The sequence below is a fragment of the Dama dama genome, chromosome 12, assembly GCF_033118175.1.
Source record: "Dama dama isolate Ldn47 chromosome 12, ASM3311817v1, whole genome shotgun sequence".
Classification (NCBI taxonomy): domain Eukaryota; kingdom Metazoa; phylum Chordata; class Mammalia; order Artiodactyla; family Cervidae; genus Dama; species Dama dama.
Genome location: NC_083692.1, coordinates 83,937,168 through 83,962,600, shown reverse-complemented (window position 1 = coordinate 83,962,600; position 25,433 = coordinate 83,937,168). Strand labels below are relative to the sequence as shown.

General features: G+C 37.1%; 1 protein-coding gene across 3 annotated transcripts in view; it reads right to left on the bottom strand.

The window, feature by feature from the left end:
• The window catches only part of UACA (uveal autoantigen with coiled-coil domains and ankyrin repeats), an 88,177-nt gene that overhangs the window by 3,766 nt on the left and 58,978 nt on the right, over positions 1-25,433 (bottom strand). For all 3 annotated transcript variants that reach the window (XM_061157959.1, XM_061157956.1, XM_061157958.1), the window contains exons 6-18: positions 25,003-25,073; positions 24,794-24,900; positions 23,057-23,238; positions 21,627-21,664; positions 18,755-18,823; positions 17,599-17,706; positions 16,819-16,851; positions 16,190-16,288; positions 12,138-12,168; positions 11,225-11,277; positions 6,240-8,978; positions 4,288-4,440; positions 1,811-1,876 (exon numbers count right to left, since the gene is read on the bottom strand). In XM_061157959.1, coding sequence (XP_061013942.1) covers positions 1,811-1,876; positions 4,288-4,440; positions 6,240-8,978; positions 11,225-11,277; positions 12,138-12,168; positions 16,190-16,288; positions 16,819-16,851; positions 17,599-17,706; positions 18,755-18,823; positions 21,627-21,664; positions 23,057-23,238; positions 24,794-24,900; positions 25,003-25,073 — 3,749 coding nt within the window. The remainder of the gene's footprint in view (positions 1-1,810; positions 1,877-4,287; positions 4,441-6,239; positions 8,979-11,224; positions 11,278-12,137; positions 12,169-16,189; positions 16,289-16,818; positions 16,852-17,598; positions 17,707-18,754; positions 18,824-21,626; positions 21,665-23,056; positions 23,239-24,793; positions 24,901-25,002; positions 25,074-25,433) is intronic.

Sequence of the window (25,433 nt, the reverse complement as noted above, 5' to 3'; positions counted from 1 at the left end):
CTTTATTCATTCTCTCAAAAATAGACATTTATGGAGTTTCCAATCTTTCACGCAGGTTCCTAGAGAAGAAACTGCTGGGTCAAAAGAGCAGGCTCAATTTTTAAATTTTGCTAAGTACTACAAAATCTCCCTCTACAGAGATAATGACAAGCTACACTCCTACCAACAGGGTATAAGTGTCCATTTCCCACAATGTTCTGAACAGTGCTACAGATTATCCTTTTCTTTAATATTTGCCAATCCCAGCAGTGAAAAATGGCACCTCCTTGTTTATTTCCCCTTTTACTAGTTATGTTGAGGTCTTTTAACATGAATGTTATCCGCTTATATTTACAAAGAGACACTTTAAAGTTAAAATGATGGCAAGAGGTTGATTAAATGCAAGCCAATATGGTGGGCTTACAACACCCACCCTCCTTCCCTTTTCCTTTGCTTGAGTACTTGAATGCATTTCAGCATGACACTTCCTACTAATATAAAAAGTTTAGCTTCCAAAATCTGTTTCTATAACAGCGGGATGTTTAAATTCGAAACATTAGCCATAGTTGACTAAACTGAATTTCTTAGTTAACTTTATGATGCCAGAAGGCAAGACTATTTCATATGCCAATTGCTTTTGTTATGTTTCATTAGGAGTCAGTAGAAAATAATTTCGAATCTCAGAAGCATACATGATAAAAAGTCGATAGGCTTGTTAGCTTTGCTGTCTTTCAGTACGCTGCTCCCCGCCTTGGCCAGTATCAGAGCCAAGCAAGTTCACCCTCACTCACACAGAGCTTCTATACTTTTCTACTATTTTCCCTCCAAAGAACTCCCCATCCTGCTGCCCGTCAACAGTCTTCTCTAATAATTACAATAATAACAACTTTCAAACCCCAGCTTATCTTCTATCTACTCAAAAGAAAGCAGCCAAAGAGACTACCATATTATTCATCCTTTTCCATTGGTTTCCCCTTTATCTCCTACAGAAAAGGCAGGCCTTTTTAAGAAATTGATACTGTAAAAAATCTCTTCCTTTTTATTTTACCTAGTTCTCTTTCTAAAAATGATCTTTTTTTTTTTTTTTTTCCAGTGTGGACACTTCAAATCTTAAACAATTTCTATTACATCTCACCTGCTTATTGCTATTCTAACATTGTCTCAACTGTCTTCCCAGAAAATCTATCCTGAGAATTTTGGAGATGCTGATCGTGTTTCTACAGAGTATTAAGCATAAAACACTTCATATGTTAAACATATTTCTTAGTGTGATTTTTTAAATAGTTTTCTCATTACACCCCTCAAGAAAGCAATCTGTGGTCTTACGCTTCACTGAGATTAAGGCTCAATAAATAAATACTGCTGATATTCTAACAGAACCTCTGTTTTCTTATATTATTACGATTCTGTGCACACTTGTCACTTTTTTGGTATTCTCTACATTTCAAAGAAACACTTCTGAGCTACCAAGAAACAGCGAAGTTCTTCCTACTCTCCTCTTTCAGCAACAGCCATGTGTGGATGTCAAGGCATTATCTCCAGCTAGTGATACTAGTAATGTGTGCCGCCATCACATGTTGCCAAACTGTCTACAAAATGAGTGACAAGCAGATGGAGACAACACTAAATTTAAGATGCTGTGTTGCCACACAGCTTTGTAAATTTCTCTGGAAGACATGCAACCCATGATTAAAAGAAACAATTATTTTAAAATAAGCATATGGGGGTACAACTACGTTAAACATCAATGACTTTCACATAAATTTACTGGAAAATAAAGAATTATTTTCTCTAAAATGATATCCTATCCAAAGGAGGAGTTCTACTTTACCTGCGCAGCACTAAGAAGGTGTGTCCGATAAATTGCAATTACTTCTTGGTGCTGTCTGTCGGCATCCTACAAGTGGGAAAGATGGGGAGGTCAGACTATCAGCATTCATGTTTTCAAACACATGGAGGCTTGTAACAATGCTGCCCTCAGGCCTGATGCTTCTAAACAGTAGTATTATTAAAGCTCTCCTGCTATATTGCGATAACAAACCACCTTGGACCCACCAGATGCAAAATTCCACAGCAAAACAATAGTATAAACTTTTCTAAAGAAAGTATGGGAACATTCACAGTGAAAGTAATGCCGCTCATCCTAGGTAATATGAAATTATTGCCTTAGATCACATCTAATGCCATGAAATTATCCAGACACTTATCAACGTATGCTTTAGATTACTGCAAAAACTTCCCATCTCATCACCTGTCTCTGGACTTTATTCCCTTTCATGCTACTGAGACTCAGGTAACTCTGTCCTCACATCACTTTTCACTCAAAAATCTTGGGTGACACCTCATTATCTGATATCTAATATCTCATATCAGTAAGAGGGAACTGGAACTCATCAGCTTGATTCTCAACAGCCTCCACAACTGGGCCTCAAACACAGCTCCCAGGACCAGCCAGCCCAGCACCCTTTTACTACCCTGAGGCACGCACGCCACTTGATTTCATTTCCAGGCCTTGCTTCACACCGTTTCCTTTGCCTGCGGGAGGCTCTGTCTTCCTTTCACCTACCAAAACACCATCCATACGCAAGTTCAGCCCAGGTACTCCCTCCCTCTTTCAAACTGGCTCCTACCACATCAGTGAGCTTGCCTTCCTGGCAATTCATATCACTTAGATCCCGGGACCGTATACTCAATTTTATATTTGATATTTTTGTCCCACTATTTTACTTTTTATGGATATATATTTTGCCTAACTACCCAGAACCCTTGGGGACAGGGACTGTATACTCTCTTTATCCCTGACAGTGCTTAGCACAGTGTCATGAACATAATAAACAATAAACAAATATTTCCAAATACTGAAAACTCCACCACATCCTTTTGGTAAGATCCAAATTAGCAATATGTCATCATTAATCTGTAGGCCAAGAGTATTACAAAATGAACACTTTAAAAAATAACTTTCTTCTATTCAAAAACAACTCACAACCAATTCCTATAGATTAGAAAAATAGCACCCAACAATTTACATTTGATTGGGCTACATTTTACTTAGCCTCACAGCTCATTCAACTAAAAAAAGGAAACAAGCAAGCAATCAGTTCATATTATCCTATTCTAAGGATGAGGAAGCCAAGGATTAAGGGAAATGTATCATGTCACTCTCTTTTAAGTGGCAGGGCTTAGAACTGAGCTCCCAACTTCACCTTCTTAATCCAGATGTTTTCTTTTAATATATAAAGGAGATACATATCCACAAAGGTATTTATGAATGTATACATATATATACACACACACACACATATTGTCTTTTAATATATAAGGATATAATGTATAAAAACCATAGGAATGCCTACCTTTATTCATAAGGATAAAAGATTATTTTAAAAAGTGTGCCCTGTTGTGTCTAACTTTTGTGATTCCATGAACGGTAGCCCGCCAGGCACCTCTGTCCATGGCATTTTCCAGGCAAGAATACTAGAGTAGGTTGCCATTTCCTACTCCAGGGGATCTCCCTGACCCAGGGATGAAACTGTAGTCTTCTGCACCTCCCGCATTGGCAGGCAGATTCTTTACCATTGTGCCACCTGGGAAGCTTGCTTTAAAGTGAGAGTGAAAGTCACTCAGTCATGTCCGACTCTGTGACCCCATGGACTATACCATCCATGCAATTCTCCAGGCCAGAATACTGGAGTGGGTAGCCTTTCCCTTCTCCAGGAAATCTTCCTACCCAAGGATCAAACCCAGGTCTCCCACATTGCAAGCAGATTCTTTACCAGCTGAGCCACAAGGAAAGCCCAAGAATACTGGAGTGGGCACGCCTATCCCTTCTCCAGCGGTTCTTCCTGACCCAAGAATTGAACAGGGGTCTCCTGCACTGCAGGCAGATTCTTTACCAATTGAGCTATCAGGAAAGAAGTGGACCAAAATTTTAGAGTCTGCAACAGTTGGAAAGCTATCAGATTTGGAGTAAGTCCCAGGATTAAATCCTAGCTGTATGATCCTAGGCATATTTTTGTCTTTGTTTCCTTAAGAATTAAATGGGGGGCTAAATAAAACCTTGTAGGACTGTGAAGAAGATCAACTTTAAAGATCAAGCACATAAAATGCTTAGTATAGTGCCTGGTACATAATAAGCACACAAAAATGATATCATATCATAGTATAAATAATTTCTAGCAAAAATGATTGCATTCTTGGATCTGAACACAGCCACAAATTAATCTGATTTCTAAATAAGATTTTACAAACAAGCAAAGGTGACCGTGCACATATCAGCATGAAGCCCTGCAGGTCCCAGGTACTCACCGCCAGCTGCTGCTGCAGGGACCGGACCTGCTGCTGCAGGCCGTCAATCAGCTGACTCTGCCTCTTGCTGGGACTCCCACTCCCATAGGTGAGCTGGGAAAGGCCACTGAGGGCCTGTTTTAATCTCTCCACATCACTGAGCAGTTCAGTTATCTTACAAAAAAAGAAAAAGGGTTGTGGGAGAAACACGTTATTAGTCACATATTCACCTGTAAGGAACATCTTTACACAAAGCTCATTCTCTGAGATACAAAATTCACCTTTATATACCAGAAAATTGAGGAAGGAATACTGTCAAGACTGTTTCAACAGTATGTGCAGTATATGATTTTCTCCCAGTACAGGGAGAATCTTTCATAGTTAAGAAAATCAAGTAAAATCCTAATATATGTTTGGTATGTGGGTGTGCATGCTAAGTCACTTCAGTCGTGTCCGACCAGGCTCCTCTGTCCGTGGGATTCTCCAAGAATACTGCAGTGGGTTGCCAAGCCCTCCTCCAGGGGATCTTACCAATCCAGGGATCGAACCTGTGTCTCTTATGTCTCCTGCATTGGCAGGCAAGTTCTTTACCACTAGTGCCACCTGGGAAGCTCCTTGGTATGTAGTATGTGCTTACTAAGTGGCAACAATTGTAAGTGGGAAATTAATAACTTGTTATCATAATTTCATATTATATCCATAACTGATTTCCAAACAAGGTGCGAACACTAAAGTTCTAGGTCATGTGAGCAGACATGCCAGAAGGTCAGTACTTGTACCACTCCACTGGGCTGAAGCTGGGCTGTGTCACTGTATTCCCAGCACTAAACATAGCCCCTGGCAGGTAGAAGGCATTTAATAATTATTTGAATGGGTAAAATAAAACTGCATTCAATCTCCCTGATTTCTCATCTTCCTAATACATGCTTTATTCAACTACCAGTTTTGAAAATGTTATTGAGCACCTGTTCTGTAACTTGTACAATGAGAATGAACAGTAAGAAGGAAAGATAAGTTATGAATCTGCTCTTAAAAACTGGCTGGCAAGACCACCCATATCATTCTGACATGGTAATATATATGCTGTGAAAGTGAAAGTGAAGTAGCTCAGTCATGTCCAACTTTTTGCAACCCCATGGACTGTAGCCTACTAGGCTCCTCCCTCCATGGGATTCTCCAGGCAAGAATACTGAAGTGGGTTGCCATTTCCTTCTCCAGGGGATCTTCCTGACCCAGGGATCAAACCTGGATCTCCCGCATTGCGGGCAGATGCTTTAACCTCTGAGTCACCAGGGAAGGCCTGTAAATGGATGTCAAAACACAACATACATTTTGGAAGAGGAACCGTTTACTATAGGCTAGATCGGCCAGTGAAGGATTTAGGAAGGAGAGTTAAGTGAAGATGTGGGCATTAAGAAATGTAGAGAATTTGAGCAGGTAGAAAGGAGGGGCAAAGACATTCTGTCTAAAGGAAGATAAAATGTACAGTGAGTTGGAGGGCCCAATTTACTGGTATGAGTGAGTTTCAAGATTCTGGGAGGCTTCAAATTCTGGGAGGCTCTGCAGTGTCTTCAGCTTCTTGCAGCCCAGAAACATAGTTTAATATTTTTCCTTTCCCATTCTTTAAGTGCCCTAAAAACCCCTAGGTTTTGATTACTCATTTTTGAGGCAAGCGAATCTTGAGTCTCCCTATCTTTCCACAGTTCTTGCCTGAACCAGATGAGAAAACAAAAGGAAAACTGCTTTTGATTTCTGTTTGTGTAACTTTACCTTTTTCTCAACTCTGTTTTGTTTTTGTTTTCGGCATATTCACAGTCACACTAAAAAGGAGGCATTTAATGATCACTTTGTCAATGCTTTGGTAAACCTGTCTTGTGGAGTGCTACAGTAAACAGTCCTATCGTATGTACCCCAGCAGTTCTGCCCTGGGGTTGCCAACACCAAGCCATGCTTCCCTAAAGTATTATCATTACCTTATTATCTTTTGCTTCGATTTGTTTGGCAGATTCCTGTATTCTTCTCTGTAGCTCTGTGATGGTTGTTAAGGATTTGTCACATCGTTCCTGCTGATCTTTGATTTCTTGCTCAATGCTGAAATGGAGCAATTCCTTCTCATCTTTAGCAGACAGTTCCTTCTTTTTGGCATGCAAAACCTCCTCACATACTTCCTCATAGTTCCTATTCAGATTGGCCAATTTTTCGTTTAAGTTGGAAATCTGTGTCTCCAAATCGCTTTTCGTTGCTTTATATTTCGACAAATCAACCACCTCCCTAGTCTCTAATTTTTTTAGCGCTTGTTTAGTATTCTGAATCTCAGACTGGAGTTTGGAGACCTCTTCAGTTTTGTTTTGGCTTTCTTCTTCCTTTTCTCTCAAGCTAGCTTTTATGATTCCAACTTCTTTCTCAAATGCTTCCTTAACCTGCAAATGCTCAGCCAGGGGCACAGAGGAGTTCTTCTGATTCTCCAGCATCTGCCGCAGTTGGGTCACTGTCTGCTGCTCTTTCTCGTAACATCTCTGCTTAGTCTTCAGTTCTTCCTTGAGTGTCTCGATTGTACCACTAAGAGATTTTTTCAGGGACTCAACCTGTTCCAGCGGAACATGCTGCTTCTGCAAAAGAGTTTGTGCTGCAAGGATCTCAGAAGTCTGCTTGGCATTTTCCTCCACAAGCTTCTCTTTCTCCTTCTTTGCCTCTGTGTATTTCTGCAACAGGTCTTTTAACTGTCTGTTCAGCTCTTCTGTTTTTCTGCTTAATGCTCTTTCTGTTTCATGAGCATTCTCAATGAGAACACTCTTATCCTTTAGATCCTTCTGAAGAGTGAGGATCTCCTTCTTTAACTTGTCATTCTCTTGCCTGCACTTCTTGGCCTCTTCTTCGCTGGTATGATACTTCTGTGTCTGCTGGGATAATTGTTCTTTAAGTTCTTTTTCGGTGGCTTTAAATTTTCTCTCACACTCTTCCAAGCTGATGATCGGAGCATATTTTAGCTTGATGCATTCCTGTATCGTGTCAAGTTCTCTTTTCTGGGCTGCGATCTCAGCATGCAGGGTTACAATCTCCTCCTGCCCTTTTTTGTAGTTAGCCAGTATTTCAGCGCTGTGTTCCTGGACCTTCTTCATGCTCTTCCTTATGCCACTCATCTTTTCTTCATGCTCTCTTAGGCTGATGTACTCAGCTTTTACTTGGTTCTGAGTATTCTCCAGATTTCTTTTTAATATTTCATTCTCATCTTTTATTTTCACAAATTCTTGATTTATATCTTCACACTTCTTCTTCACATCTACTAATTCTCTATTGGTTTTATCCAATGTGCTACTCAAGGCAGTTTTGATCTCTTCATGGGTTTTCACTGGCACATACTGATGACTCATGGTCTTTTTCAAATCATTGTTTTCAGACATGAGTGAATATATTTTCTCTTGGTCTTCACCACATTTTTTATTAAGTTCAGACAGCTGCTTCTTAAGTTCAGTGATACTGGATTTCAGAGCCACCATCTCTTTTTCGTGTCTCTCAGGAGGTATGAACACAGTTTCCAGGCGGCTGACATTCTTACTTAAACTGGCATTTTCCATAAGCAACTTCTCCATTTCCAACTTCTTTTCTGTATATTTGTGTGTCACATCTGAAAGCTTTTTATTCAAATCATCAACAATTACATCATGTGACTTTTTCATTTCTTCACTTACTTTTAAAGGGACATAATGATTTTTCATTTCAGTTGTTAAGTTATGTACTTGTTGCGTAAGGAGCTTATTATCCAGGCAGACCTTTTCGATTTCCTTTTGTAACGTCTGATTTTTTGATGTTAACTCAGTGATCCTCTTCCCAAGTTCTCCTGACTTTTGCTCTAATCTGCTCTTGAGCTGCTCATGTTCCTCTGGTTTGACGTGCTGAGCCAGTTTGGACTTCAAATTCTCAAGTTCTCTCTTTAATGGTCTAATTTCATTAAGTGATCTTTCATACTCTCTTTCCACATCTATTAATTTTTTTGCCTTCTCGTTTACTTCATTTGATAACAAGCTCTTCATGTTTTCAAATTTCTCTGCTGGAACAGAAAGGGCCAGCTTGACTGACAAGTCCTTTAACTGGCCTTCCATCTCAGTGAGCTTCCTTCCTCTCTTCTCTCGCTCCAGTTCACACATGCTCAATTCCTTCTGCAGTCGCTTATTCTCTTCCATCAGCTTGCCCTCATCTCTCTTAAACTCTTCAACTAACATTTCATTTTGTTTGATTTGGTTTCTCAACTTCCCCACTTCTGCAGATGCACCTTCATATTTCACTTTCATGTCTTTCAACTGATCCTTCAGTTCCTCCATCAGTCTGTGGTTCCCAGTAGCTGCATCACTTGTCAGGTGCTCTTTCAAGGCAAGAAAATGTGTCTGCATTTGTTTCACTTTGCCTTCCGACTCATACATTCTCTTCTGCACGTCTTTCAAGGCATCTTCCAGCTGCTTTACCTGCTCGTCTGAGTCCTCTTTCACCCTCTCACACTCCAGCGCTAAGGCTCTGCACTCTGCCACCTTATGAGCCAGTTCATTTTGGAGTTTGAGTCTGTCCTGTTTTGCTGAATCACAGAAAGTTCTCATAGCTTCTAATTCTTTCTTTAAAATTTCATTTTCCGAATATGAGGCTTGGTTAGGTAACGCTAGCTCCAGTGGTCTTAACATTGATCGGCTTTGCATATGGACTGGCATGCCTGTGGAAGTACACTGCAAAAATAATAGTAACACAATAAAATATCAATCCCAAAAGCCTAAAGAAGACACTTATTTACCAAACTTATAAAGTTGCCACATCATCAGTAGCCAAAGGGTTTCCAGACTAGTATATTAGAAAAATATAGTAGTACTGATTTTTGAGGTAAGAAAAACAGTTCTAGGTATGATTTCCTTGATGCAGTGACATTTTAAAAGCCTGTTCATTTTACGTGTATTTCTGGCAGACCAAAGAAGGAAACAGTTGTGGCCTCCGGGGACTTTTTTCTCTTTCTCTTTTTATAATATCTACTGATGAATGTCAACTGATCAAAATCCATTTACTATTTCTATGTATTATGGCACATAATCTGCTTAGAACTTCAAATTCTGAAGAAAGTCATCAGAGCCCTTGAGTAAAAACAAGGATTTTGCAATTTTAAATCTGCAAATAATTTTATAGAATGATATATTATTATCTAATAACATATATTGACCTCTGAGTTCCCTCAATGCTAATGCCAGTGTAATGTTTAAATTATAAAAATAATACCAAAATAAACCTAGCTAGAATAAGAATCAAGACAATGATATTAATAAATTCACAAAATATAAACATGTTTTCTTCTTTCAAACAGAATGATAAATTAGAATTTACCATACACTTTTACTACAAAATTGAATCAACATCTTGTTTCTTCTATTAAATGCTGACAAAAAGAAGTATAATTTCTCACTGAAATATTTCATAAGTACCAGAACACAGAACATATAACCATGAAATATTAAATTTAACTATTTCTATTTTTCCCTATCCACCCTATTACAGTAAGGGCTCTTTTAAAATACTGATAAAAGCCATATGCTATGAGTATGTCCCACTATTTTAATAGGCAGGCTTTACTGTTGTTCACTTCAATTAACACTGCCTTCCCATTGATGAAGAAGAAAACCATGGTGTGCCTGGTCACTCAGTCGTGTCTGATTCTTTGCAGTTTTATGGACAATGGCCTGCCAGGCTCTTCTGTCTATTAGATTCTCCGGGCAAAAAACACTAGAGTGGGTTGCCATTTCCTCCTCTGGGGGATCTTCCCAACCCGGGGATCAAAACCATGTCTCCTGCATTGGCAGGTGGATTCTTTACTACTGAGCCACCTGGGAAACCCAAAGAAGAAAATTAACAACATGGAATAATTTCTCAGCCTCAGTCTGCTTTCAACTTACCAATTATCTTTGGACTAAGACTACTATAATTCACCAGCAAATTACTTACACAGCTTCACAATTCTCATACTTATTTTACTACAATCAAACATTTATCTTATCTTCTTAAATATTATTCAGTTAATTGACATCCATTCTCTCAACTTAGAATCTTAGAAGTTTCCAACTTAGAGGGACCCTAGACATCATATAGGCTAATTCACTCTGCCCACGGATGATGAAGGTATATATATAAAACCTTTAAAAGTCCAAATATTTATCAGTTCTGCAGTTCATAGAGGGTACTTGGAAGGCAAACCTTGTATCCACTGGAAACTAAAAGTAAAGAGCAGTTAGGCAATAGAATCAGACAACACTCCCTCTTGGAAGCTTTATTTTGAGGTGAAGTGAACTGAAGTCGCTCAGTCGTGTCCGACTCTTTGCGACCCCATGGACTGTAGCCTACCAGGATCCTCAGTCCATGGGATTTTCCAGGCAAGAATACTGGAGTGGGTTGCCATTTCCTTCTCAATTATTTTCAGGTAAATTTCCCAAATATAGAATACACATTTGAATTCAAGGAACAATACATCTCAAAGTCAAAATGAATGCCTTTTGAATTATTCATACCTGTCTCCCCTGTAAATGGGCAACTACGAAGAGTTGACCAACTGCTGTTAAAGAATAGAGGCCTAATATCAAAGACAATGAAATTGTAATTCAAATCTTTTAAGTCACTGTCACCAAAAATACTCTAGACGGCACTAAACAGCGTATCTGCTTTTACTAAACTCAAGACCACAAGACCAATTTTTCTTTGATAATGAAAACTTAATTCAATGTATATATAGATGATAAATAAACAATGCTGCTTTCCTCCTTTTAAAAAGGCACAAATACATGTAAATCCATGGCTGATTCATATCAATGTATGACAAAACCCATTGGAAAAAAAATAATAATAATAATAATAATAAATAATAAAAAAAAAGATAAAAAAAATAAAAAATAAAAAGGCACAAATATTTTTATAAATATTTTTTAAAATAAAACATTACCTGTGATTCTGTCATGTACATTTGACCTTGTTTAAGAAGCATATCTTCTTTCCCTAAATAAATGCAAATAAAGGATACCTTAAATATCCATACCAAAGAAGGCTAAGCATTAATTTGGTGTTACTATCTCCTTTATTATTCAAATAAAAAAGAAGCATGAGTTACAAAATAAAATTACCCTGTTCTAAAATGGCCATATTTTTACTTATTTTTCTATATACATAAGGAAAGTATGTATATTCTTTTGAGTAGATATGAAGTTGGTTTTTAGAATTATGTAAAACTGTTAGGCTAAATAAGTTAAATGATTATTATAAAATATGTATATTATAGTCAAAATAAAAATGATATCATTTGCAATTTATAGGATAAATATTACAACTGTACTTAGCTAAGGAATAATTTAATATTCGATAGGAAGCAAAAAATTAGATTTTCTAGAGAAACTTTAAAGTTGGAGAATAAACACAGTGAAGATTAATTATGTAAAGTCTTAAAATAATAAAGAAGTATTTATGGAACATCTAAATAATTCTAAAATGCTTACCTGCATGAGGCTATATCCAAAGATTTTTCCAAATCAGAAAACTATGTTTACATCTCTTTCAATAAAGAGCAAGTCCCAAATATCACAGGTTAAATGTCTTAACAATCAATATGCAAATCTGGTAATTTGTACAGCACACAGTTTAAAAATTTAGGTCCTAAGGAAAATCAGAGCCTTAGTGATTAGCAGATTTTCTGCTAAGAGACTACAGGAGTCATGTTAACCTCTTCCCTGCGCCATGCTGAGGTATAAGATACAAGTAGTTGATGAAGTTTTGCAGCAGGAGTATCATATATAGTCAGAAAAAACATTCTTTTTTGCTTAAACTGGGTGAACTGTAATGATAATCTATACTTTTATACTTACTGAAATGACTTCCTGATCCTAAATGATCACTCTGAAATCAGAAGAATACATTAAAACATTTTAGATGAATACTGCTTCAATTTTGTTAAATTCTGTATCTATTTTAGCTCTAAATGATCCAGTCATAAAACCACATTTTCAACATTCCTTGTTTCTCCTGGGTATTATTCTACTCAAACTCACAAAAAGACAAAGCACAATTAGCGAGATCAGTTGGGAATAAACTACTTCACTAAGCATTTTAATAAAAGCAGACAAGTATTTCAAGAAAAAACTTTGACTCTTCAAAAGAAAAGCAAGCTCCAAATGAACTGAAACAACTTTGAACATGTACTCTCTGCTGCTTCTTTACCTCAAAAGGAAGGAAATGCCACATTCGCACCAAGAAATCAATTTACTATATCACCGTTGGGGAGCAGAAACCTTAACTCATCAACTATGAAACATTAGCCTAACCCTTTATTTCAGATTTATAAAATGCTAATTACCTTTGAAGGTAACAGAGACAGAGAGCAGGAAATAAAACTGAGGCAAAGAACTGCATATAGTTCATAATAAATCCACCAATGCATCAGTTAGGAAAAGGAGAAAAATAGAGAAAATTTAGATACTCTGAGTTAAAGTATACTTGGATTGATCCCTATCCCAAGTTAGCTAAGTACAAAGAACCTAACAGAAATTAAAATACTATACTGTCAAGAGTAAAGATATGCAGATGTACATCATGTTTCTATATTTGTCTATATTCATACTAATGGCTGTGTGTCACTCTGGTAAGTGACCATGATAAAAACGGCCCACAGTTCAATAACTAAATTAATGTCCCACTAATACTTATTGCCCCAAGGGTATGGAAAAAGATCTGTAAACTTAGGTGAGCTCTTTGTTCTAAATAATATGTAATACTAGAATCTGCAATAGGTAGTAAATGGGCTTATACATGAATGGGTGAAGGGAGGCCATGGCACATAAGAAATTCGAAAAACTTAGTTTGGACTTATTACCTTGCCTGATGACTCAAATGACAACAAATGCATGAGTTACAACATAAAATTAGCCTTGTTCTAAAATATCCATGTTTCCCAAACTTGTTCTGTAAAAATAAAGAAAATGCCTACATATTAAGTACCACACAGTTGCACTCATCTCACATGCTAGACTAAAGTAATGCTCAAAATTCTCCAAGCCAGGCTTCAACAATATGTGAACCATGAACTTCCAGATGTTCAAGCTGGTTTTAGAAAAGGCAGAGGAATCAGAGATCAAATTGCCAACATCCGCTGGATCATCGAATAAGCAAGATAGTTTCAGAAAAACATCTATTTCTGCTTTATTGACTACACCAAAGTGTTTGACTGTGTGAATCACAACAAACTGTGGAAAATCCTTAAAGAGATGGGAATACCAGACCACCTGACCTGCCTCCTGAGAAATCTGTATGCAGGACAGGAAGAAACAGTCAGAACTGGACATGGAACAACAGGCTGGTTCCAAACAGGAAAGGGAGTACGTCAAGGCTGTATGTTGTCACCCTGCTTGTTTAACTTATACGCAGAGTACATCATGAGAAATGCTGGGCTGGATGAAGCACAAGCTGGAATCAAGATTGCTGGGAGAAATATCAATAACCTCAGATATGCAGATGACACCACCCTTATGGCAGAAAGTGAAGAAGAAATAAAGAGCCTCTTGATGAAAGTGAAGGAGGAGAATGAAAAAGTTGACTTAAAGCTCAACATTCAGAAAACTAAGATTATGGCATCTGGTCCCATCACTTCATGGGAAATAGATGGGGAAACAGTGGAAACAGTGGCAGACTTTATTTTTTGGGGCTCCAAAATCACTGCAGATGGTGACTGCAGCCATAAAATTAAAAGACATTTGTTCCTTGGAAGAAAAGCTATGACTAACCTAGACAGCATATTAAAAAGCAGAGACATTATTTTGCCAACAAAGGTCTGTCTAGTCAAGGCTATGGTTTTTCCAGTAGTCATGTATGGATGTGAGGGTTGGACCATAAAGAAGGCTGAGCGCCAAAGAATTGATGCTTTTGAACTGTGGTATTGGAGAAGACTCTTGAGAGCCTTTGGACTACAAGGAGATCCAATCAGCTCATCCTAAAGGAGATCAGTCCTGAGTGTTAATTGGAAGGACTGATGTTGAAGCTGAAACTCCAATACTTTGGCCACCTGATGCGAAGAGCTGACTCATTTGAAAAGACCCTGAAGCTGGGAACGATTGAGGGCAGGAAGAGAAGGGGACGACAGAGGATGAGATGGTTGGATGGCATCACCAACTCAATGGACATGAGTTTGGGTAAGCTCCGGGAGTTGGTGATGGACAGGGAAGCCTGACATGCTGTAATCCATTGGGTCGCAAAGAGTCGGACATGATTGGGCATCTGAACTGAACTGAACTAAGTATTAACACATAATACAGCAATGCTGGTGGCAGTTTATGAAGACTTTCAAGGGAGGTGAGATAGCAGTGGATATTCCGTATTACAAATAATGATTCCTTAGTTTTTAATAACGGCTTTCATAAACATGGTCACAAATGAAGCAGACCTTATAATTTTCTCTTGGATGGTTAAAAATCATTTCCAGCATAAAAATTCATTTGATTGGGGAAAATGTCCCCATTATACTGAATGCAAAAACTTATAAAATAGGATGTATAATAAGATTCCATCTGATGAATTCATGTATATAACAAAAGTTATGTACAAAGAAGGGGCTTCCCAGGTGGCTCATTGGTAGAGAATCCTCCAGTCAACACCAGAGACACAGGACACACGGGCTTAACCCCTGGGTTGGAAAGATCCCCTGGAGGTGGAAATGGCACCTTCCTCCAGTATTCTTGCCTGGAAAACCCCATGAACTGGGGAGCCTGGTGGGTTGCAGTCCATGGGAGTCGCAGAGTCAGACCCGACTCAGAGACTGAGCGCACACACACACACACATGTACACAGAAAGGTTTGAAAAGATGGTCAGGTGCTAAGAATACCACATCAGCATAGATGAGCTTTGTATCAGCATAGATTAGCCTTGTATCAGCATAGATTAGCTGTGTCTAGCTCTGCACTTCATAAAAAAGGAATTATGCAGTATGTGCTCTTTGCATCTGATTTCTTTCATCCAACACTATATCTGTGAGTTTCATCCATGTCTTTATATTCTTTTTCATAGCAATACCCGTTTTTTTTTTTATTTACAAAGAAAAAATTGACTTTTGTTATGTATTTTGGAGATATATCTCATAATAAAGATAAAAGACTCACATTGAATCAGCTACTCTCTTCAGCGACCCCAGTGCTGAACAACATTTATAAAAATATGTATTATGGCCTTGCAAAACACATCTATACAGTTGCAGGTCTGGAGAGTGGTCACCCTTGGTGCAGGGAGCATGAGGAGGCTTCTGGATAAAGGTGATGTGCTATTTCCTGATCTAGGAGGTCTGATTTGTGAAATTTGTGAAAATCCTTCAACTTATCCACTTTAACATATACTTTTTAACATATATTGCATTTTGAATAAAAGTTTTTAGAAAAACATAGTCTTGGAAAAACTAAGAGCTAACTGAGTCAACAAAAGATAAGTACATGATCTGAGCCTTATTAACACACTACCCTCACCAAACAAGTTTGTACATGCACCAGGCTCTTTCTGAGATAATCCTGGAATTACCACTGTTCATTTAAATGATGCTTTTTATTAACACTATCATAATCACTGTAATTTTACAGGTAAAAGTATGACATCTTGAAATGGTAAAAATGGACAAAGAGGAAGGTTGGGGAAGAGAAACTGGAACTGAACTAAATGTTGGTTTAGTCAATTTCAATTATTTCATTTAACCTTTACGACAACTCCGTGGGAAAAGGGACAATCACCCCAATTTTGCCAAAGCAGCAAAAAGCTCAGAGACTTTAAATGAATCACCTGAGGTCACACTATAAAAGAGTGATAATTCAAATTCAAGTCTGACTTCAAGCCATTTACCACTTCCATTGTAAGTTACACAAAATACTTTATTTAAGCTTTCTGTACCTCAAAATACTTAAATCTACTTTTCAGAGCTTCAATAGTTCTTAGGCTTTCTTCATGTTGCTTTTCTTTGGCTGCCAAAAGGGACTTCAGCTTTTCTTTCTGAAATGAAAAGGAATAAATACAGCACAAAATCATACTGTGCTTGAAATACATGTGCATGAAATGTATTACAGAAAATGTACATTAGAATTACTTTGAGGACTATTGTTAATGAATTCTCTAAGCTGGTAGATTTTTTAACTATTAGTCAAACTTCATACCAATATACCAATAATACACAAAATATACAAATAACATTATGAAAAATTCAAATTTCTGTGGTTTGGTTTAAGTCATATTATTTTCAGACATTTTTTTTATAATGCTTAGAATTTTATATCTTTTCACAACAAGTCTCATGGAAAATGAGACATTCAGAGGAGTAACAACAAAATGCCTACAATAACCCATGCCACTATTCTCAAAACATAATTTTACAGTCACACATAGGTTTTGTTTTTCCCTTTGAACAATTAACCAAAAAAGCAATTCCGTCTCCATCTCAATTTAGGACTTAAAACTCCTACTGCAATATTCTCTTCAATTTACATAATATTTTACAGCTTTAAAGTAAAACTTAATCATCCTACCTCACTTTCCAGATCATCAGCCACCATTACTTCCTAAATTTAAAAAGAAGAAGAAATATATTTTCACTCTTAACAGTTTATTTTAAGAAGCATGAGCTTGGCAAATACCTTTTAAACAGACGTGCATGTCATTGAGCCTGGGGTCAAGGATGTGAGGAGATGCCTGTGCCCCCACTCCTGTGCTCCCACTGTATTCATTCGTCTCACTAACCTTGCTCACAGCACTTCAGGCTCTTCTGACAGCCTGTCAATTCCTTACAACTCTTACTTGCTCTTCCTCCTCACTTCTGTCCATTCCTTCCTCTCCAATCCCACAACTCCAGTGTTATCACCATAGACCAACAGTGTTCTCTGTTCTTAGATTTGACATTAAGTTTCATGTAATGAAACTTCCCTGGTGGCTTAGCCGATAAAGCGTCTGCCTACAATGCAGGAGACCAGGGTTCAATCCCTGGGTCAGGAAGATGCCCTGGAGAAGGAAATGACAACCCACTCCAGTCTTCTTGCCTGGAAAATCCCGTGGATGGAGGAGCCTGGTAGACTACAGTCCATGGGGTTGCAAAGAGTCGGACACGACTGAGCAACTTCACCTTCACCTTCATGTAAAGGTCTTAATAAGATCTAACTTTCCTCAAGGGCAATGATCTGATTTTACCGCCTTTAGCATCTGACACCATGACTTGCTGGGAGGGTTTGATCATTAACAATTTGTTATCGACAATGATGATGACTCACAGTAAAATAGTTCTGGATGTTTCTGGTATTATGCAGATTATTTACCTCATTTAGCTGTAGCTGTAAACCATTGACTTTATCCAATAATATTCTCTGTTCTTGCTGAATTTTTCTCAACCTCTCTTTCAGATCTTCATTTTCAATCTCCAGATCCTTCAACAGTAAAGAAAACAGGTGCTAGGCCAACTTTAAAGGAGCAACTCTTATGGAAGAAATTTCTGAAAGCAGCTCACTATCATAAATACATACACATACAAACAGCTTTAAGTATAAAGATACAATAATTTCAATGACATTTAAATAACAAAATCTATACATGAGAAATAATGTAGAAAATTACAGTTCTATGATAACTAATAAACATAGCTATATATAAGACAGCAAATCATGATTCTAATAAAAAAGAAATAAAAACATCATCTAGAAATAGAAAAGAGCAGAAGAATATGTCATCTTAACTTTTGCCAAACACCTCTCAAATTAATGAGTTTAAAAAACTGAAGAATATTCTTACACTTTGTTAACCTAATCATCATCACTTCAGTGCTCTGATAAAACATTTAAGGCTATAGTTCACTTTCTTAACACTTCAGAGTAAACTATGAAATCCCCCCAAAATGCTTTTGCTTCATTGTACAGAAAAGGTTATTCAACTTATATTTTAATAGTATTTGTCACAAAGTAAACCATTTAATTATGGCTCATCTTCCAATGCAACCCAAATAATAATTATTATTTGAACACTTTAATGAACATAAAAGGTAAAACTACTGTGTGGATAACAAAAATATTTTTTAGTCAAAATTTTAAAATTTAAGAAAATGTTCAGATTTTGTTTTATTCACAGTGATAATCATTTTGTCATTATAATTAATTTTCTGAAATAAATACAAATGTATGATTTATGGCCTAAAACAGATATATTTAAATCAACAAAAAGTTATATAAAGTTATTTACTTCCTAAAGTATATTAAAACAATGCTTTCTGTAAGATAACACTGACACAAACATTCATATCAAAAGTCAATTCTTTTAGAAGGAATAATGCAAGAAACAGAATCACAAAATATAACAAGCTTCTCTTCCTGCCCTTACTTGTCCACAGCACGTCCCATTTTTGCTTCCTTTCTTGTCCCAAACCTCACTACAAACAACACTGGAATTCTCTGCAAAGGAAGATACCAATGTTTTTCTTTTTACCTGAACGTTCTGATGCTCCCTCTGATTTGACTTCATATTTACTTCATCTAACATCTGAGACAAATTTCGCTTTGGTAAAACATATGAAAACACAGGTTAGCAAGTGTGAGAATAAAGAAAAGTACATTTTCCTCAATAGGAAATATACCCAATTAGTGATTTTTCAGCTTAACCAAGTTTTAATTTTCCTGTACAAAACACAAGGTGGCAGTGTTTCCACTTAAAACTCCAAATGGAAAAAATAACAATATAGGTTTTAAATGGAACAAATATAGTCTATTTTTAAATACTAAAAAATAACAGAATTTAAAATCTCTATTATTAACTACTTATTTTCACCAAAGTCACAAAATTTTAAAAAGAAGAATTTATACTAGAAGCAAAACTCAAAGTTATACTAAAAAGCATTAGCTACTATTCCCAAAACAAGGGAATTGGTGTTTAAAAAGAGAAGGGAGAGTTATATTAATATTGAAAGAAAAATATGGAAATTATTTGAGTACTGAAGAAATAAAATATCAAAGGGTGTGAAAAGAAAGAGACAGACAATGCACTGACGAAAGCTACATGACTTGGCTGGTACATGATCTGTTTCTGTACACTTACTGCTTTGAAACTTTATTCCAGCTTAGAGATTTGCTTTAATAAAAACACAACACAATCATTAAACAAGAGAGAAAATAACCTTTTTTTGTCCAAATTGATCTGTAAATCTACACAATAATTTGACAGCTAAAAAACCAAATAAAAAAGTAAATGCCTTAGTTCTCTAAGGTAATTACATTTTGCATTACTTGTTGAGTTTTGTTTAATCAAGTGTTTAAACTATCATTCTAATGAGCTTGGATTTGGAATTGGAGGGGGAAAAAGTTCCCATTAAGATGATACTTCGTATCCACAATTTGGCCCAAACTACATTTCTAGCTTCATTGCTTCTACCAAAGGTCTGTTCTCATGTGTAATCTGACCAGTCTCTTCATAACATGTCCTGCCCTCGCCTTCCCTTCTGGTCCCTGTCCCTCTGGCCCTCTACTGCCCCCTTGGACATGTTAGACACGTTCCCTCATCAGAGGCTTGGTACTTGCCACTCCCTCTGCCCTTGAGGTTTCACCCACAGAGCCCCTGGCTCCCTCTTCACTTCCTTCAGACCTCCGCTGGAATGTTACTTCCTGACCACACCATCTAAAATAGCTTCCTGCCCTCTGTCTCTGCCTCCCCTCATCCTGTTCTGCCGGTCTTCAAAGCATCTCCTAGGATACTAAATACCTACTTGTTTATTATTCATCTCTCTCACTAGGCTGGGAGCTCCATGAGAGCAGGGACTTGGAACACTGATATCCCCAGCACTTAGAACAGTAATAAGTAAGTAACTGAATACATCTTATTTTTAAACTATAGGCGTCTTGATAACAAGGATTACATGTCCTTTAGTACGGAAACAAATCCTATTCATAACAGCTATTATAAAATGTATTTAATAAATAACTGAAATAAGTTTCATTGTTCTTAGTAGAATATTAATTTCATGAATTCATTTAGATAACTTATTCATTAAGATACCATTCCCATATTAATATTCAATAATTCTTTCTTTAAAATACCTATATATTTCAGAATCATTTTTCTCTGAATCTGGGTGAGATGACTGGTACAGTTATAAGAGTGTACATTTTATTTCCCTCTACCCCAACTTGGGTTATCTAAAGAGACAGCTGCTCCAGATGGAAAAAAATTGACAAGTAGACATGACCCATGCATGGACATATTACTTAATTCTGATGGACTGAAAAGGCAGCATGCTTTCATATAGCTTTCAGATTCAGGTGCGGGCTAGAGAAATGATGCAGAATGATGACAGGATGGTTGAGAAGGTACCTGATTACTTTCTCTTCAGGGTTTGGAAATGTTCAGGTCCTTCTCACTAGAGAAAAGCTGAAAGCCTGGAAGGGAACAGCCAGCAGAAGAGGAGAGTTGCCTACACTAGCTTTGGGCAAGATGGTTAGAGTGCGTAAAGCAACCCCACTCATTTTAACTCAAAGAGAATAGGGGAAATAATCAGACATCTGCTGAGACACAAAACCAGGGTTAAGTAGTGATTTGATAATAAAGTTAGTGCAAGGGATGAATTACTTCATGTACTGTGTTTTTTTAAAAAGTCAGTGTGAAAGTCACTCAGTTGTGTCCGACTCTTCGAGAGCCCATGGACTATACAGTCCATGGAATTCTCCAGGCCAGAATACTGGAGTGGGTAGCCTTTCCCTTCTCTAGGAGATCTTCCCATCCCAGGGATCAAACCCATGTCTCCCACATTGCTGGTGGATTCTTTACCAGCTGAGTCACAAGGGAAGCCCCCTTTAAAGTCAAGTCCTCATTAAATTAAATACACACAGCAAAAAAGAAAAAAGAAAATCAAAATGTTAACGAGGCATTGAAGTCACATATGTAGTCTTCCTTGAATTGTTTTCTTCACTTCTTATTGCACTGAAAGAATTTTCCCACCTCAGGATATATTTGGTTCTGTTACTAAGTGAAAATAGAAAACTGTCTATGGTCTGCCAGACTAATATTCATCATCAAAGAATCTCAACAAGGTGCAATATTTCACACTTGAAAGGGCTGTATGTTCAAGACCAGCGATCAGGAGGTTGCTTATTGCCCACTGGATACATTCATTGTAATTAAGACCCACTGTTTCAAGCTGAGTGACAGTATCTGTATAAAGCCTCAGGATCTCATGACCTAGGTTCTACATGGGCATGATTAACTGAGAAGAGAGAACAACATGAATTTAAACTCAAAACAGTTAAACATAACCATTAACCAGGTTTGCTAAGCACTTTACTTAAATTGTACAATATACATAATTTTTAACCTGTTGTAAAGATGGTCCTTTCTTCCAAAGTTCTCTCCCTGAAGATTTAAAGAGAGGGAAAGAGAGGAGAAAGAGGAACAGTGAGAAAGAAGGTTAACTCAGGTAGATTTCCATTCCCTAATTATATAATTAAGTCAATATTAAAGAAATAAATTTCTTTCTTTATAGCTTACTACCTTACAGTTAAAACAATAGTGAAACATCACTTTTGCCTATCTAATTGGTAAAGTATTTTTTTCCTAGGATAACATCTATGTAGATAATATTCAATGCTAGGGAGGGGAGGGAGGTGAAAAATGCAAAATTGAAAACACTCCTAAATGAGAAGGCAACTTGTTGATATATATCAAAAGCTTAAAGAAATGTGCATAACCTGAAACCTCCTGACTCAATTTCTAGGAAGTGATTCTAAGGGTATAATAAAAACATGCTAAAACATTTACACATAAGGACAGTCACTAAATGGTTATTTACATTAGTAAAAACTGTAAGCAACTTAAATAACACCTATAGAAAATTACTTAACCAAATTAAATGTAAACAGATTGAATTTTATGCATCAATAACAATCATACTGTAGAAAAAATACTTATGAGGGAAAAGTCTTTAAACTGTATTACACAAAAAGTAATCATAGCTTGCTACAGGTGACTTCAATTTTATGCATAGTGAATAGACTGGGGAAGAATATTCCTCAAAATGTTAGCAGAGGCTCCTCAGTGGCAGAAAGTGAAGTCGCTCAGTCGGGTCCAACTCTTTGCGACCCCATGGACTGCACAGGCTCCTCCATCCATGGGATTTTCCAGGCAAGAATACTGGAGTGGGTTGCCATTTCCTTCTCCAGATGTTCCTGACCCAGGGATTAAACCTGGGTCTCCCATATTGTAGGCAGACGCTTTACCATCTGAGCCAGCAGGGAAGCAGCAGAATGAGTGGCTAATTTTACTTGCTGTGCTTTTCTGTACTTTCCAATTTCTCTTTAATAAGCATAGAAAAGTACTTGACACAAGTATTCAATAAATCTTGGTTGAATATTTTATATACACGTTTAAACAATGATTCTTTAAAACATCTTAAGTATAAGACCTTAAATCCCTCACCCCTCATCAAAAAATATGTATTAGTAAACCCCTTTATTTGGGTCTTTCTTTTCAGTTCTTAAATTACTCCACAGTAGAGGGTTGACTGGATAAGCTAGACAGTAAATGTAACACACACTGCCTCAAAATGAGTGACTGTAATGTAAACCTGCACAGCTGGGGCAGAGAGGGAGATGAACCAGTACTGCTTAAAGTAAGGAGTGTTTTGCCCCTTACAAAGAGTAAGGAGTGTTTTGCCCCTGTAGCTCTACCACGTAAATCTTAAAAAGCTGTTCTTTATTAGCACACTTTATTAACTAGCACTTTATAGTGACAAAAAACTGCTGGTACCTTTGTTGGAATTTTCCGATGCAGTCTTCAGTAAGGTTAGAATGTCCAGATTGTCACCAATTCTTGCATAGTAAGAACTATCATGGCCAAGGGCATCCAGCAAGGTTACATCAGCGCCATTTTTGATTAAGACTTCTACTGCATCTTTGCAACCATACTCGCATCCTAGCATGAGAGCAGTCCTACAAGGGAAGACAGAAGAATAAAAGACCATAAGGAGGATACAAAAAATATTTCAGAAATCTCTTTCAGAGGCCCCATTCCTAAAGAACAGATATGACTTTTAAAAGCTATATTGTTAAAAAAATAAAATAAAATAAAAGCTATATTGTTACACACACAGATTTGACTTCATATTTTTGTTTTATATTTTAACTCCATTGCATTTATAAAAACATGTGCTTGTGTCTTAGTTTGCAGGGCTTCCCTTAGTTTACAGTGGCGCAGATGGTAAAGAATCTTCCTGCAATGCAGGAGACCCGGGTTCAATCCCTGGGTCAGGAAGATCCCCTGGAGAAGGGAATGGCTACCCACTCCAGTGTTCTTGCCTGGAGAATTCCATGGACAGAGGAGACTGGCGGGCTACAGTCCATCGGATCACCTAGAATCAGACATGACTAAGCACAATACAGCAGTGAAAAAAGAGATAAACATACTTGGAAAAACATAAGATCTATTAAACAAGACATTATATACATGGATCAGCCAGATCACACCTCTCTGATCTAAAATTTATTTTTATATCAAATTTTATTAATCATGCTTGGAGCCAGATTATAGTATCACAAAAACAAAGTAATATAAAAAAGTCACTTTCTTAAAAATCACACTAATGATTAAATTGCTTAAGAATTTCCTCCTTTGGGATGCCTGAACAGTAAAAACGATCAGAGCTATAAAATCTGACATCCAAAGACTAATTATACTTACCTACTTCCAGTGAACTACAAACAACAGCATACATGTTTAAAAGAATAAAATAAACTGAAAAGAAACCAACAATTTGACTAGTATTCATCTATAAAAATCTCAGAAACTCGTCATAAATTATTATAATGCTTCACCTGGTGAAATGGGCATATTTTGGATACTTTGTTGTCAGAACCTCTGTGACTATAGACATCAGAATTACAATATAACAAGTGGTAGGATACACTAAGCCCAGAAAAGAAGACAGGGAGAAACACAGACAGAAATTGTTAGTACACATCAATTAAAACAACATCAAACACAGATGCAGAAGTAAATGAATGGGATCTGTATTGGGGTACAGAAATGAACTGAGTTTCAGAGAAGGAGGTGGCATTGTGCCCAGGTAGAAAGGAGAGAAAATACCGTGAGAAAATCTACACTGAAACATGTCCATCTCCAGAACAGCCAAGAACTCCTTTACTCTCGAGATTCACTAATGAAGAAGTAGATTGTAGATGTAGCTTTTTATTCTTCTTCCTTATTTGAGCCCATTTCACTAAAGGTTATTTTAAACATTAAATATAACTAGGATACAATTCCTCTTTCTTCAGTTCTTTGACTCAAACACAGGTCATAGTCACTGCATATATTTCGAGTATTTCCCTCTCCCCTCTTCTTCAGACAATTCTGAAGAAAAATAAGTAGTGAATGCTAATTCCAAGGAAGGGAGAACCACAGGAGGTGGAAAGACCAGGTCACAACAGCAGAGCTTCAGGATCACTGGGCATCCAGTTCGTGTCTAAGGAACCTTGATAAAAGAATTACCTGTTTTGTTTGTCTCTGGAATTAATATCTGCCCCTCTATCTATCAGCAGTTGACATATTGTTGGCCTACACATCTGAGTAGCCAGAACAAGCGGTGTCCGCCCATCCTAAGCAACAAAAAAATAAGACAGCATTAAGACAACAAATCTCCCAAAATGTGAAAGTTAGAATCCATGAGTTGAAATGACAATAAACATAAACTGACTTACTACATCTTTGGCATTCACCGAGGCCCCGTGGTCGCAGAGCAGCTGTATGCTAGAAGGACAGTCTGCCATAGCTTTCAGGAACAAAGGAAAATGATAAATGGTGAACATCTGCTGGTAACACGTGGTGTTTTGCAAGACCCATATAAGGCCTAAATTCTTCAATCCCTAAAATACCAAGCTTTACATCCTTCACTCTCAGTTTAGCATTATAAGCATTGATTTTTCTATCTGAAAATGGATTAGACAAAATCATTTTGCAAGCTTTATATAATTTATTAGAACCAAGGAATACTGTCATTCTTATAGAAGATAAGAATATATTGCTGTTCTAAGGGTAAACACTGACAACGAAAATCAAACTTAAATTTTCTATTAGAGTATATTTTAAAAATGGCTATAACTGACTGCACCCTTGAAATATTAGCTGAGAT